General features: G+C 42.2%; 2 protein-coding genes across 4 annotated transcripts; one reads left to right on the top strand and one right to left on the bottom strand.

Annotated features, from left to right (window-relative positions):
• Positions 1-317: 317 nt before the first annotated feature.
• On the top strand, positions 318-2,184 carry rbp4 (retinol binding protein 4, plasma). The gene is made up of 6 exons (XM_023993075.2): positions 318-407; positions 644-763; positions 928-1,064; positions 1,169-1,275; positions 1,484-1,696; positions 1,893-2,184. The coding sequence occupies exons 2-6, from the start codon at positions 662-664 to the stop codon at positions 1,910-1,912; spliced, it is 579 nt and encodes a 192-aa protein (XP_023848843.1). The 5' UTR covers positions 318-407; positions 644-661; the 3' UTR covers positions 1,913-2,184.
• Positions 2,185-2,332: 148 nt separating this feature from the next.
• Positions 2,333-15,221, bottom strand: LOC111967747 (centrosomal protein of 55 kDa-like). 3 transcript variants are annotated; one of them, XM_070444883.1, is made up of 9 exons: positions 15,114-15,221; positions 14,353-14,552; positions 13,718-13,990; positions 8,363-8,416; positions 8,097-8,247; positions 7,054-7,370; positions 4,201-4,272; positions 3,939-4,070; positions 2,333-3,805 (listed from the first exon to the last, which is right to left on the bottom strand). In XM_070444883.1, exons 2-9 carry the CDS (start codon positions 14,536-14,538, stop codon positions 3,602-3,604), a joined length of 1,389 nt encoding a protein of 462 aa, XP_070300984.1. In that variant the 5' UTR covers positions 14,539-14,552; positions 15,114-15,221; the 3' UTR covers positions 2,333-3,601. The 3 variants fall into 3 exon arrangements, with proteins under 3 accessions (XP_070300984.1, XP_023848841.1, XP_023848842.1); XM_023993073.2 differs by having other exon boundaries at positions 7,054-7,376; positions 15,114-15,220; XM_023993074.2 differs by lacking the exon at positions 15,114-15,221 and adding an exon at positions 14,901-15,047 and having other exon boundaries at positions 7,054-7,376.
• Between the last annotated feature and the right edge of the window lie 539 nt (positions 15,222-15,760).

The following is a 15,760-nucleotide window of genomic DNA, read 5'->3' as shown; positions in this document are numbered from 1 at the left end:
CTAACCAGAAAGAACATTGTGTAGCTGTTCCAGGGGGGATAAAAGTGAGCTGAAACATGCCTTTTAAAAGTCTGGATCTGGACATTAACGTGGGGCTCGTACTGCTGAAGCGAAACATTTCACGGTTAGTGATTGATAGTGAGTATGTATAGCATTTCAGATGTGCTCTTGGCTTTACCCACAACAGCTCTTTCATAAGGCAGCAAAAACACATGTGTGGGGCTAGGGTCAAATGGGAGTCTTGTTTGGAGTTATGTAATGTTTGCCCAATTTGAGGGGAGGCTCCTGCTTGGGGGCTGTCTCACATCTGCAGTTGTTCTTACGCAACTCTGGCTGTGGCGAGACCCTACACTATAAAAAACCCTGTCTGGAGAGGCAAAGTACCTCGGCCCTTTTTTTTGGACAAGGTATGTACTACATGGAAATGGATAGTAGGTTCTACATCTATTCCGCTTGTGGTTGAGTTTAAAAAAAACTAAAAACGTACTTTTCAAAATAACTTTTCATCTTTTGGATTAGTAGGCACGCTTTTTAGAGTGAAGCTGTAATGGARCGGGATATGGCTCTTCTATTGACCTGATGCGATGTACTGGTGGTAATGTTGTGATATTTTTCTCATGACTCTGGGCTCTGTCTTCCACAGATCCATCAACAAGGCAACATGCTGAGGATCTGTGTGGCCCTCTGTGTCCTGGCGACATGCTGGGCACAGGACTGTCAAGTTTCAAACATTCAGGTCATGCAGAACTTCGACAGGAGCAGGGTAAGAACACAATTCTAATTTTGGGAAATGTAACTTCTCATAAAGTATCTCTGCTCTTGTCCAATTTGATCTATCAGCCTTGGAATGTTAAACGTTGTAGAATGGAACTGGAATGTCATTGTATGGTATGCCGGGATTGATAGAGCTCTCATTTCATCTTGAAGTATACTGGTAGGTGGTATGCTGTGGCCAAGAAAGATCCTGTTGGTCTGTTCCTCTTGGACAATGTCGTCGCTCAGTTCTCAGTAGATGAAAGTGGCAAAATGACTGCAACTGCCCACGGCAGAGTTATCATCCTGAAGTGAGTTCTGTTTACTTACAAATGATAAAAATTGTTCCTGAACTTCATTATGCTTTCACTTCCACCGAACTTCCTCATTTATCCTCCCCTTTTCCTCCCTTTAGCAACTGGGAAATGTGTGCCAACATGTTCGGCACCTTCGAGGACACTCCAGACCCTGCCAAGTTCAAGATGAGATATTGGGGCGCTGCTTCGTACCTCCAGACTGGAAGTAAGAAAGACTACAGGCTCAAACTCAAGACTAACGTCTCCTATTGTTGTGCACAATATTCCATTGAGTTACTCCACCACACGTTGAKGATAACTTAACTCTTCCTCATTAGTATTTAATAGCATGCCATTGATGAAGCTGCCTGCTGTCAAAGCCTGCTGTTAAACCAACCATTGCTATGATTCTGTCTCCTCTCTCCTCCACATAGACGATGACCACTGGGTCATTGACACCGACTACGACAACTACGCCATCCACTACTCCTGCAGAGAGGTTGACCTGGACGGCACCTGCCTGGACGGATACTCCTTCATCTTCTCCCGTCACCCCACCGGCCTGAGGCCCGAGGACCAGAAGATTGTCACAAACAAGAAAAAGGAGATCTGCTTCCTCGGCAAATACAGACGCGTTGGACACACTGGTAAGAGTTGCAATAACTACATTTAAAAATGAAAAGTAATACTTTCCAAACAAACGATCGCGTAGCAAGCAATTGTGCGACATTTGRTCTAACTTTTGGAAGCTAGTGTGTATGACGAACTCTTATTGAATCCAAATATCAGTTATAAGTTCATTATATGCAGCATGTGTATACACGTTCTATTCCTCCGTCGCAGGTTTCTGTGAAAGCAGTTGATCTTTAACTACTCAGAGGGATGTCGCGGGAGTAGAATTCCACAAGACTGTAAATGTAAACCATGTTCCACAACAACGACAAAAGCAAACCGACCGTCACRGGCCAGCCCCTTCTAGCAGTTGGGAAACTTTTCCATTACCAAAGATGACACCAATCAACCAAAGCAAAGGATGTGTGTCTGAATGTACAAGGGAATGGGATACTTCACTGATTGTCTTGTATGATGTAGTCTTGAACGTCTTTTTGAAATAAAAAAAAACACACATGTACTAGTTCAGTGTTTATTTTGTATTATTAAGTATCAATGGTTTCAGTCATACTTGGTGCTCTGATGTCATCAGGTTTGCTTGCTATCCATACGACTGCATTGTCCCGCGTGGTTTCCATTCGACTGTGACAAACAGACAACGAATACTCAACGATTGTGCCGATACAGGACAATGGCTATGATCTTTATTGCAAATGTTTGTAATGTGCATAACAAATAAAGAGCAAAGAGAGCTTTTGTACACAGGCCAAAACAAAAATAGAATCAAAGCTACCCAATTGTCTGAAAAAAAGGTAAATGATATATGTTTCTCTGACTCTGTTGCAAGTTGTCAAAAATTGGCATCAAACTGACAGAATTATTCATAACACAGTGCTTGGAACCAACCAGATGAATATTCTGCAGCAGTAACCTTACAGCTAAGACCATGTTGTCACATTCCTTGAATAGAGACACCTCAACCTCTTTTCCACTACCCAGAGAAGCCTCGCTARTCCTTGGCCTTAAATCGTTTCAGTCTGGGTTATAGGATTTGCTCATGCAATCTCATTCGAGCTTTAGTTCTGCTGGTTTGCAAAGTAAGAACTGAGGCGGATGTGGGCCTTGTTCACACATTTACAGTACCTTCAGAAAGCAAGCACACCCCTTGACTTTTTCCAAATGTAGTTTTGTTACAGCCTAAATTTTAAATGTTTTTGTGTCACTGGCCTACACACAATACCCCATAATGTGAAAGTGGAATTATGTTTTTAGACATGGTTTAAAATGTATTAAAAATGTAAGGCTGAAATGTCTTGAGTCAATAAGCTTTCAACCCTGTTGTTATGGCAAGCCTAAATAAGTTCAGGAGTAAAAATTTGCTTAACAAGTCACGTAATCAGTTGCACGGACTCTCTATGCAATAATAGCGTTCAGCATAATTTTTGAATGACTACCTCATCTCTGTACCCCACAAACAATTATCTGTAAAGTCCCTCAGTCGACCAGTGAATTTCAAACACAGATTCAACCACATAGACCAGGAAGGTTTTCCAATGCCTCGCAAAGAAGGGCACCTATTGGTAAAGAGGTAAAAAAAGTTGGGAAAAATCCCTTTGAGCATGGTGAAATTATGAACTACACTTTGGATGGTGTATCAATACACCCAGTCACTACAAAGATACAGGCGTCCTATCAAAACAATCCACACAACATTTTCCATCTAAAAAAAGATTTCTGAAAATAGTTTATTCTTGTCAAAAAGTCACTGATTTCTATTGAAACAAAAGACTGGTAAACAAATCTTCAGGATCTTACAGCAGATCCCTGACGTTTCACTTTAAAAACACGACATGAAAAGAAATATGTAAAAATAATATCTTAAAGACAAAAGCAARACAGACTGGACAGATGTGCTCCCTTTTTAATTCCCTATAGGCTGTTCAAGTGAAACAGTAGTCCAGGTGGGCCAGCAGTTCTCTGTGCTGACTGGTGGCGTATGGAGCTCTGCACTTTGGACACTCCAGGAAACTCTCRTCCAGGAGGCTTTTGGAGGTTGAGGTGGGGATGGGATCCTCAATGGACAGCCTCTCRAACTCAGGCTTGTAAGAACTTGGCTCAGAGAAACGAGACTCGCTCTGCTGTTTCTATAATAAAAAATAAAAAAACATTCGTCGACAGTTGCTTATCTGAAGATAGTAAATGTACTCATGACGACTCATTTGAAAAGCAGAAATGTCAAAAGAATTGATGCGTAAAGCAACAGTACACAACGCTTACTTTATTGCTAGATTCTAGTCTTGTGATTTGGTCCCGAGCCTTGCGCAGCTCTTTCAGGACCTTGTGCAGCTGATGCTGTAAACTCAGTCGATCAAGCTTCTCGTTCTCAAAGTCTTTGGCAGACAGCTGGATCTGGGGGGAATAGACAAAAGAAAATCAAGAGAGCACAGCAGATCTTGGATGTTCCATTGCATAAGAGATGTTATATAACTGATTATTTCACCATCTAGAGTCAGGAATGGTTTACGTTGACAATACATACATGTTGCTCCAGTATAGCAACTCTCCTCTGCTCCTCCTTTTGGTTTAGCAGAGTTTTCTGGAGTAGATTCACCTGAAGAGAAAAGTATGTCTTAAAAATAAAATAAGGAGATTGGAACAGTGGGAAAGTGTACAGGGGGGCGAAGAAGGTAGAAGGTCACAGACGGGAAAGTGGCAGAGAGAAAGGGATCACTCCCTTCTCCAGAGGGTATACGATATATATAAATCAGTTGAAGTCGGAAGTTTACACACACTTAGGTTGGAGTTATTAAAACTCATTTTTCAACCACTCCACAAATTTCTAGTTAACAAACTATAGTTTTGGCAAGTCGGTTAGGACATCTACTTTGTGCATGACAAGTCATTTTTCCAAGAATTGTTTACAGACAGATTATTTCACTTATAATTTACTGTATCACGATTCCAGTGGGTCAGAAGTTTGCATACACTAAGTTGACTGTGCCTTTAAACAGCTTGGAAAATTCCAGAAAATGATGTCATGGCTTTAGAAGCTTCTGATAGGCTAATTGACATCATTTGAGTCAAATGGAGGTGTACCTGTGGATGTATTTCAAGGTCTACCTTCAAACTCAGTGCCTCTTTGCTTGACATTATGGGAAAATCTAAAGAAATCAGTCAAGACTAAGGGTTTGCAACTGCACATTGGGACAAAGATCATACTTTTAGGAGAAATGTCCTCTGGTCTGATGAAACAAAAATATAACTGTTTGGCCATAATGACCATCGTTATGTTTGGAGGAAAAAAGGGAGAGGCTTGCAAGCCAAAGAATACCATCCCAACCCTGAAGCACGGGGGTGGCAGCATCATGTTGTGGGGGTGCTTGCTGCAGGAGGGACTGGTGCACTTCACAGAATATATGGCATCATGAGGAGGAAAATTATGTGGATATATTGAAGCAACATCTCAAGACATCAATCAGGAAGTTAAAGCTTGGTCGCAAATGGGTCTTCCAAATGGACAATGTCCCCAAGACCTCAATCCTAAAGAACATTTGTGGGTAGAACTGAAAAAGCGTGAGCGAGCAAGGAGGCCTACAAACCTGACTCAGTTACACCAGCTCTGTTATGAGGAATGGGCTAAAACTCACCCAACTTATTGTGGGAAGCTTGTGGAAGGCTACCTGAAATGTTTGACCCAAGTTAAACAATTTAAAGGCAATGCTAGCAAATACTAATTGAGTGTATGTAAACTTCTGACCCACTGGGAATGTGATGAAAGAAATAAAAGCTGAAATAAATCAYTCTCTACTATTATTCTGACATTTCACATTCTCAAAATAAAGTGGTGATCCTAACTGACCTAAGACAGGGAATATTTACTAGGAATAGATGTCAGGAATTGTGAAAGTACTAATTTTAAATGTATTTGGTTGAGGTGTAAACTTCCGACTTCAACTGTGTGTGTGTGTGTGTGTGTGTGTGTGTATGTGTGTATATATATATACACACACAAAAAAATGTGGACACCCCTTCAAATGAGTGGATTTGGCTATTTCAGCCACACCGTTGCTGGCAGGTGTATAAAATCGAGCACACTGCCATGCAATCTCCATAGACAAACATTGGCAGTAGAATGTCCTTACTGAAGAGCTCAGAGACTTTCAAAGTGGCACTGTCATAGGATGCCACCTTTCTAACAAGTCAGTTCATCAAATTACTGCCCTGCTAGAGCTGCACCAGTCAACTGTAAGTGCTTATTGTGAAATGGAAGCAACAACGGCTCAACCGCAAAGTGGTAGGCCACACAAGCTCACAGAACGGGACCGCTGTGTGCTGAAGCATGTAAAAAATCATCTATCCTCGGTTGCAACACTCATTACCGAGTTCTAAACTGCTTCTGGAAGCAACGTCAGCACAAGAACAGTTTGTCGGGAGCTTCATGAAATAGGTTTCCATGGCCGAGCAGCCGCACACAATGCTAAGATCACCATGCGCAATGCAAACTTCCGGCTGGAGTGGTGTAAAGCTCGCCGCCATTTGACTTTGGGGAAGTGTTAACGCGTTCTCTCGATGGATGAATCAAGCTTCACCATCTGGTAGTCCAACGGACAAATCTGTGAATGGCGGATGCCAGGAGATCACTACCTGCCCCAATGTATAGTGTCAACTGTAAAGTTTGGTGGAGGAGGAATAATGGTCTGGGGCTGTTTTTAATGGTTCGGGCCCCTTAGTTCCAGTGAAGGGAAATCTTAATGCTACACCATACAATCACATTTTAGACGATTCGGTGATTCCAACTTTGTGGCAACAGTTTGGGGAAGGTCCTTTCCTGTTTCAGCATGACAATGCCCCCGTGCACAAAGCAAGGTCCATACATAAATGGTTTGTCAAGATTGGTGTGGAAGAGCTTGACTGGCCTGCACAGAGCCCTGACCTYAACCCCATCAAACAACTTTGGGATGAATTTGAACGCCGACTGCGAGCCACCTAATCGGCCAACATCAGTGCCCGACCTCATAAATGCTCTTCTGGCTGAATGGAAGCAAGTCCCCGCAGCAATTTCCAACATCTAGTGGAAAGCCTTCCCAGAAGAGTGGAGGCTGTTATAGCAGCAAAGGGGGGGGGGGGGGAAATCAACTCCACATTAATGCACATGATTTTGGAATGAGATGTTTGACGAGCAGGCGTTTATGTAGTGTATGTGGTCTGGCACAGAAAACTGTCATTAAATCCCCAACCATATTGAACTGCTAAATTAAACTCCAACCTCTACCCGGTAACTTTTCCACAGGCCGTAGTTGCAAAAGAGAATGCTTTATAATCAACTCACCTGGTCAAACAACGTTGCATAATAAACACACCAAGACCACATCTCCCTGGCGTATAACTATACCTGCAGCAGCAGCTCAGCAGACCTCTTCCTCTCCTCSTCCAGCCTGGTGTCCATGCTGTCCAGCTCGGACCGCATTCTGTCGGYGCGGTCTTCCGAGCACTTCCTCTCCTCGCCGACTGTGTGTCTGCTGCTGAGGCGCTCGGMCTGGAGCTGCTCCCGGGCCTCGACCAACTCCATGGACCGCTCCTCGTACCGTCTCTGGAGCTCGCCCAGCTCCCCCTGGGCCCGCGCCGCCGCCTCCTTCTGGGCCTCCACGTCCCGCTTGGCCTGCAGCAGCAGCTTGTCGTAGTACTCCTGCAGCTGGGACGAAGACTTCTCTGGTGCTGGGGGAAAAGGAAGCAGGGTTAGAGTCTTACATGCTCCTCTATGCCAGGGGTATTCAACTCTTACCCTACGAGGTCCGGAGCATGCTGGTTTTCTGTTCAGCCTGAAACTTAACATTTCACCCGCCTGGTGTCCCAGGTCTAAATCAGTCCGTGACTAGAGGGGAACGATGAAAAAAAGCAGTGGAACTGGCTTTGAGGTCCAGAGTTGAGTTAGAGGGCTCTAAGCAACACTTATAAAACGGCCACTAGGAAATACTATTTTCAAGTAGACTGTGCTTTACCAAAGCAATAGCTAATTAGTAATGCTTAATTAATAGCTAGTTGATAACAGAAAATTAAGTAACTTTCTAGTCTAAACACAGGTTAATAAGCATTAGCCCCTAGAGTAGGGTTATTCAACTCTGACCTTACGAGGTCCGAAGCATGCTGGTTCTGTTCTACCTGATAATTAATTGCACCTAACTGGTGTCCCAGAACTAAAATCAGTCCCTGATTAGAGGGGGAACAATGGAAAAAAACGCAGTGGAACTGTCTTTGAGGTCCACGGTTGAGTTTGAGGGCCCTAAAGGATAATTATTTTAACCACATGGGAATAAATGTCTAGTGTTGAATCAGCCTTTATAATGCCTTTTCGGATCTGCCGATTTAACAGTGGATTTACTCGACAGCAAACGCGTGCCAAATCCACACTGAAGGCTCACAGGCCCCTTTTTTTACCGTCCGAACAGCCTTCTTTGTGTTGTTGTTGGAGTGCTTGGTTGGCTTGATTTAGTTGCTGCTCCAACTCAAGGGTCCTGGCCAGGACTGCCTTGACATAGACCTCTCGCTGCTGATCATAAACCAGCCACTGTTGGTTCTTCTCCAAAGCCTTTTTGTAAACCGAGGAAAAACACATACTTGGGGGAGTTAGGGTTAGATTATACAATTTTCCTTAGCACTCAAAGACAATGGCATTTTTAATCTGGACAAGTTGTTCAACTCACATCTCTCAAGTGATCCTCAACTACTGGAACCTCACCGGTGGGTCCCTGGCCATTCTATCAAATCGTAAAGAAAACACAGGTATTAGCCTATATCAAAACGAGGACATAGGTGTAAACAACCTCTTTCTACATGAAGACTATGTGAGTCTGTGGGATACTATTCTTGGTTGCTAAGAGACCCTTATAATCAAAACATAAAAAGGGAAGAAAGCTTAACCCAAAGCATCTTCTAGTGACAGTATGTACTGCATACAATAATCTAATGCCTTGGGTGTCCTCTAACCAGTCAGTGACCAGCCAGCCACCTCTTAGCAGCGGCAGTAGTAAGGCTGGCTATATACACTTACCTCCGTATGYATTTGGACAGTGAAGCATTTTCAAAATATATATGTGGCGCTATACTCCAGCATTTTGGATTTGAGATGTTTAAATGTTTCATATGAGGCGACAGTACAGGACATAATGTCACCTTTTATTAGAGGGTATTTCACACATATGCGTTTCACCTTTTAAAAATTAAAACACTTTATGTATCTCGTCCCCCCATTTGAAGTCATAGGTATTTGGACAAATTCCCTTACAGGAGTGTCAAAATTCATTCCGTAATGGGCCTCGTGTCCAGTGGTGTAAAGTACTTAAGTAAAAATACTTTGAAGTACTACTTAAGTAGTATCTGTACTTCACTATTTATATTTTCACTACATTCCTAAAGAAAATAATGTATAGATTTTCCCTGACACTCAAAAGTACTCGTTACATTTTGAATGCTTARCGGGACAGGAAAATGACCCAATTCACRCACTTATCAASAGAACATCCCTGGGAAACTCTACTGCCTCTGATTTAGTGGACTCAAACACAAAAGCTTAATTTGTAAATGATGAAGGCGTGTTTYAGTGTGCCCCTGGCTATCCGTAAATAATAAAAACATTGTGCTGTCTGGTTTGAATAATAAGCCATTTGAAATKATTYATACTTTTWCTTTTGATACTTAAGTATATTTTTGCAATTACATTTACTTTTGATACTTAAGTATATTTAAAAMCAAATAMTTTTACTCAAGTAGTGTTTTACTGGGTGACTTTCACTTGAGTCACTTTTACTCAAGTATGACAACATCGGGTACTTTTTCCACCACTGCTAGTGTCTGCAGGTTTTWGTTTTTTCCTTACAATTAAGACAGACAACCAGGTGAGAGGAGTTCCTCACTAATTAGTGACCTTATTTAATCAATCAAGTACAAGAGAGGAGTGAAAATACACAGACACTTGGCCCTCCATGGAATAAGTTTGACACGTGACATACAGGGGTTTTTCTGGATCAAAATGGGGCTTAGGTGGTGGCCGTGGTCATGGCCAATGGCACAGTCATCGATCCAAAAATGTTTAAAGGCCCTACTGTTGACCAGTGACAAAATGTAGTTTAAAGCAAATTTCCTGCAATTTTACCCATTTGGATGTGGCTTATGCTACCTGAGTGACTCAAACATAACAAAATGAATGGGGGCCCCATGCCATGACAAAAATAATCCTGAATTTATGGAATTTTTAATTCTCCGACTGTCTAGCTTTTATTTTGGTGATTGATAGTTCTCAAAGATGATCTTATTTAAAAATATTAGGTCCATTATCTTTTCTACATACTATATATCTGGTTTTCATCGTTTAAGTTCACACTGAAAAAGTTTTCCATCCAAAGTCACAAGCTTGATGTAGTCACCGGGGCCAAGCTTCCCGCCATCCAGGACCTCTATACCAGGCGGTGTCAGGGGAAGGCCCTAAAAATGGTCATAGACTGTTCTCTCTGCTACCGCACTGCAAGCAGTACCGGAGAGCTAAGTCTAGGTCCAAGAGGCTCCTAAATAGCTTCTACTCCCAAGCCATAAGACTCCTGAACAGCTAATCAAATGGCTACCCAGACTATTTGCATTGGCCCCCCCACCACCTCTGGAACGCTGCTGCTACTCTGTTATTATATATGCATCGTCACTTTAATACCTCTACCTACATGTACATATTACCTCAATTACCTTGACACAGGTGCTTCCGCACATTGACATTGACTCTGTACCCCCTGTATATAGCCCTGCTACTGTTATTTACTGCTGCTCTTTAATTATTTGTTATTCTTATCTCATACTTTTTTTTGGGGGGGGGGGTTGATTTGAGTGCAAGGAATGTGTGACCAAATAATAAACATTTTACTACTTTAATACACTAAGTGAATTAGTCAAAAATATTTATGACTTCTTCAAATGGAGGGCGGGGGGGGGCCTAGATACATAAAGTGCTTTCATTTTCTAAACAGTAAAACAGATATGAAAATATTCAAACATAAAGGTGACAGTCTGTACTGTCGCTTTATATGAAGCATTCTATATAAAATCYAAAATGCTGGAGTATAGAGACAAATGTTAAATTGTAGCTTAAATGTCCAAATACATATGTATTCATTCCTGGAGGGGCACCAGAGCCATATTATATTAATGTTACAGATGACCCCAAGGTTGACGTCGGATCCYCTCGTAAGACCCAGCAAACTGATAACCACGGCCTAACGAGGCAGGATGTCTACAGGTTGGGCCGCTGTATTGGTCTGCTATAGGAATGGACAAAGCCATTGATCACGTGACACCATTCATTCCTATGTGAAGACTCAATAGTGCATTGAAGCCAAATGAAGTCGGTTATAATGGCTTCTCATGGAGACATAACATGCGCAGTTTGGACTAYTCCACGAAGTGACATTGCAGGCTAGCTCAGTCCTGCCCCCTCTCAGAGTACTGCAGGCTGCCATTAGTAACTAAATTATCCTTGTAACTTCTGTTGTGGGATTTTTTAAATAAATCGGTTCAAAGACATACAGTACCAGTCAAAAGCTAAAGACACCTCCACAATCACCCGACCTCAACCCAATTGAGATGGTTTGGGGTGAGTTGGACCAGAGTGAAGGAAAAGCAGCCAACAAGTGCTTGGCATATGTGGGAACTGTTGGAAAAGCATTCCAGGTGAAGCTGGTTGAGAGAATGCCAAGAGTGTGCAAAGCTATCATCAAGGCAATGGGTGGCTACCTTGAWGAATCGAAATTATATTTTGATTTGTTTAACACTTTTTTGGTTACTACATGATTCCATATGTGTTATTTCATAGTTGATGTCTTCACTATTATTCTACAATGTTGAAAATAGTAAAGAAAGAAAACCCCTTGAATCAGGTGTGTCCAAACTAATACATCTAGTGTATAAGAAGCAATTATTAGTACCATAATTGTCATATATATATTTTTTTATATATGTTTACACGATGATTGACCACTTTTCCATTCACAGTAATGGGAGGTCCTGTCTTCTGCTAACAGGGCAGTCGTTCTCCCCTGGCTCAGGCCTTAACTACACTTCGAGAGGAGTAGTCATGGGTTCATAAGCTCATGAACTTCTTCCAGAAGGTAATCCCATCCTGTAATACCGAGACTGGCTGATCATATGGGGGGAGGGGGGGGGGATTATATACAGTATGGTAATGCAATGGGTGAGGAGGGCTTGTCAGGAGGCGGATTTCCTTGATCATGACCTCATGGATATTCAAAAGTTGAAGACGGAGAGATGTAAAACGAGCTCTCTCTCGATGAATAAGACTACTGGCTTTCCTCATATCACAGAGCCACCTGATCTGAGAGTAAACAAGAATTATGTCAGACGACATGACATTCAGAAAGCAACTGCTGACATCTAGAGTGTAAAAASAGAATTTCACCTTGAGATTTGGAATGCCCACAACATTCATACAGGAAACTGTAACACATCTTAATATGGAGGGGTGTGAACTACAGTGTCTTCTTGTTACACACACACACTACATGATCAAAAGTATGTGGCCATGTGCTCGTCGAACATCTCATTCCAAAACCATGGGCATTAATATGGAGTTGGTCCCCTCTTCACTGCTATAACAGCCTCCACTCTTCTGGGAAGGCTTTCCACTAGATATTGGAACATTGCTGCGGGGACTTGCTTCCATTCAGTCACAAGAGCATTAGTAAGGTCGGGCACTGATGTTGGCCGATTAGGCCGGCAGTCGGCGTTCCAATTCATCCCATAGGTGTTCGATGGGGTTGAGGTCAGGGCTCTGTGCAGGTAAGTCAAGTTCATCCACACCGATCTTGACAAACCATTTCTTTACAGTTGCCACTATGCATTGGGGACAGTAGCGTTCTCTTGGCATCCGCCAAACCCATATTCATTCATCGGAATACAAGATGGTTAAGCGTGATTCATCACTCCAGAGAGTGATGCGTATCAACTGCTCCAGAGTCCAATGATGGCGAGCTTTACACCACTCCAGCAGACTGTTGGCATTGTGCATGGTGATCTTAGGCTTGTGTGCAGCTGCTCGGCCATGGAAACCCATTTAATGAAGCTCCCGATTAACATTTMTTGTGCAGACGTTGCTTCCAGAGGCAGTTTGGAACTCGGTGGTGTGTCTCGCAACCGAGGACAGACTATTTGTACGCGCTACAGCACTTGGCAGTCACGTTCTGTGAGCTTGTGTGGTCTACCAATTAATTTACACTTCAATAACATCTATTTTTTGGGTACTTTTTGCCTATTTTTTCTCCCCAATTTCTTGATATTCAATTGGTAGTTACAGTCTTGTTCCATTGCTGCAACTCCCGTATGGACTCGGGAGAGGCGAAACACGACCTCGCCAAGCCACACTGCTTCTTGACACACTGCCCGCTTAACCTGGAAGCCAGCAGCACCAATGTGTCGGAGGAAACACCGTACAGCTGACGACCGAAGTCAGCTTGCTTGCCCTCAGGCCGCCACAACGAGTCGCTAGAGCGCAATGCGACAATGACATCCCAGCCGGCCAAACCCTCCCCTAACAAYGCTGGGCCAATTGTGCGCCGCCCCATGGGTCTCCCGGTTGCGACAGCCTGGGATCGACCCGGATCTGTAGTGATRCCTCTAGCACTGCGATGCAGTGCTTTTGACCGCCGACCACTCGGGAGGCCCCACTTCACAATAACAGCACTTACAGTTCACCAGGGCAGCTCTAGCAGGGCAGAAATTTGACAAACTGACTTGATGGAAAGGTGCCACATTGAAAGTCACTGAGCTCTTCGGTAAGGCCATTCTACTGACAATATTTGTCTATGGAGATCACATGGCTGTGTGCTCGATTATATACACCTGTCAGCAACAGGTGTGGCTGAAATTGCCAAATCCACTCATTTGAAGGGATGTCCACATACTTTTGTATATATAGTGTACATTCTCTCCATAACTCAGCCTTGGCTAACAAAATGGATCAAAGTCTAGGCACCCTCAGCAGACTGAAAATTCCTCTCACCCACCTGTAAATCAGGACCCTGTTTCTCCAGTGCCTGACACCTTGCCGACACTRCCACCAATTTGTTCTTCAGATGCCCTGTCTCCTCCGAGAGGGACTGGAACAGTTTCTCTCTGTACTCGGCCTCTCTCCTCCCCTGGTCCAGCTGAGCCTGGAGCGAGGCCACCACCTCTCCCCCATTGGAATGCAGATGTTGTCTCAGAGTCTCCAGCTCCTTGTCCTTAGCCAGCAGCTGCTGAGTGTTCCTCTCACTCAACGTCTCCAGAGACAGAATCCTCTGCAATCAATTGTAACATTTTAATGAATTGAATGAAATGTGATATGCTCATTTTAAGCATTTTTGTGCACTATCACAACTCCATCAAGACATAATTTCAAAAGCAACGGTTTACAAAATGACACACCCATGATGCGCAAAATGCTAAACCCAGACTTCCACAATGTCATATGGTCAAGTTTATGAATATATTGAGTGAAAAGGTTGTTTTGGTTTAAAATATTTGCTGTTTATGAATGTAGGCTACATCAGCACTACTATATCAATCCTATTAAATTTGGACTCTATAACTTTATAATAATCATTAGGCTGGCAATACTGCTTAGCCCAAACGTCTGCACAAACTACTACGCTTTAGCTACCTCCAACAGTTTGCTTTTGTYGGAGTCTGGTGGCCTCGCTGTTCGTTTTGATATTTCATCCATCTTCTGCTTCAGATGAGCATTCTCCTTCCTGAGTCTGTCCATTTCTGCTTCTGCCTGTTTGGAGCCACTGGATTTAAAGCCWAACTTGTTGACAATGGTCTCCCTGGTGCCTTTTGATGCCATGTCTGGAGTGTTACCTAGAAAAACGACTTTGAAGTTTAATGTTTATACTAACGTTAACAATTAAATCACTCACATTTCATTCAATGGCACATTTCCAATCAAGTCTAAATATATCTAGTTAGGTAGGCAATAGAACAGGCAATACTAAAGTTTGTTTATTTCATTAGGCCTAAATTAAATTCATTTTGCACCTGCAGTGAGGCCTAGTTATTGAAATTAGCATGCCAGACAAAACAGACACTCAAGCACAAACCAACTGAAGAACATGCCTAACCGGAAAAAAAGTTGAATAGGTACTATAACTTCACAACTGAATGTTATAGCTAGTTATCTGGCTAACAAACTACAGAACATAATCTTACCAAAAGGATAGAGATAATTTGCTAGATTTTGTCGGCTATATATTTTTCTTGAGTTGGTGACTAATGCTAGCTAGTGACGTTACGTTATGTGCCTGTCAAAAGTATCTGGTCTGGCTAACAACACAGCTAAGCGTTTGATCGTTCAACCCAAACTGTTTTCTAGTGTTAAGAAAACATGTATCTATCTTTAAATATTTATAAAATATAACTCACAATATAGACCACTGTTTCCAAAATAACATTCTAGGACGCTTGACTTTTGAGAATGAAATGGCCACTTTCTAGCTTCCTAGTTGAACAGTTTGAATACAGCGCGTCTGGGCGTCATATCCGGGAGTCAGATCATGACGCTGGCACTCCTTTTTTTATCAACCACCACTAGACGGAAAATTGCTAACAAATATTGTATCAGTAACAAAGTAAAGGAAGTTTCATTTAAAATGTTACATAGAATTTATCCTGTGAAACATGTTTTGGAAAGATTCAAGCTGAATATTGACTATAAATGTGATTTCTGTGGAATGGAGAAGGAGACCATTTTTGCATTTGTTTTTTGCCTGTATTTATAGTCACATTTTTTGGATTGACATACAGAATTACAAAAGAATAGGACCGGTTGTACAATGTAATGGTTTTAATATGATGATTTATTTAAGAAATTCTGACATTGATAAAGATGTAGTATATTTAATTCAACTGCTAATAATATTAGGTACATTTCATATTCACAAATGCAAATGGTCTAATTCAAAACCTAACTTTTTCCACTTTATAAATGAATTTAAACAATATGGCACTACTTTAACTAAAATGAAAAACAAAAAGGCAATTAAAAATKGTATTATTAATGAATATGATTT

This window comes from Salvelinus sp. IW2-2015, linkage group LG8, assembly GCF_002910315.2.
Source record: "Salvelinus sp. IW2-2015 linkage group LG8, ASM291031v2, whole genome shotgun sequence".
Classification (NCBI taxonomy): Eukaryota; Metazoa; Chordata; class Actinopteri; order Salmoniformes; family Salmonidae; genus Salvelinus; species Salvelinus sp. IW2-2015.
The sequence above is the reverse complement of the archived record's forward strand: the minus strand, read 5'-3'. Positions and strand labels throughout refer to the sequence as shown.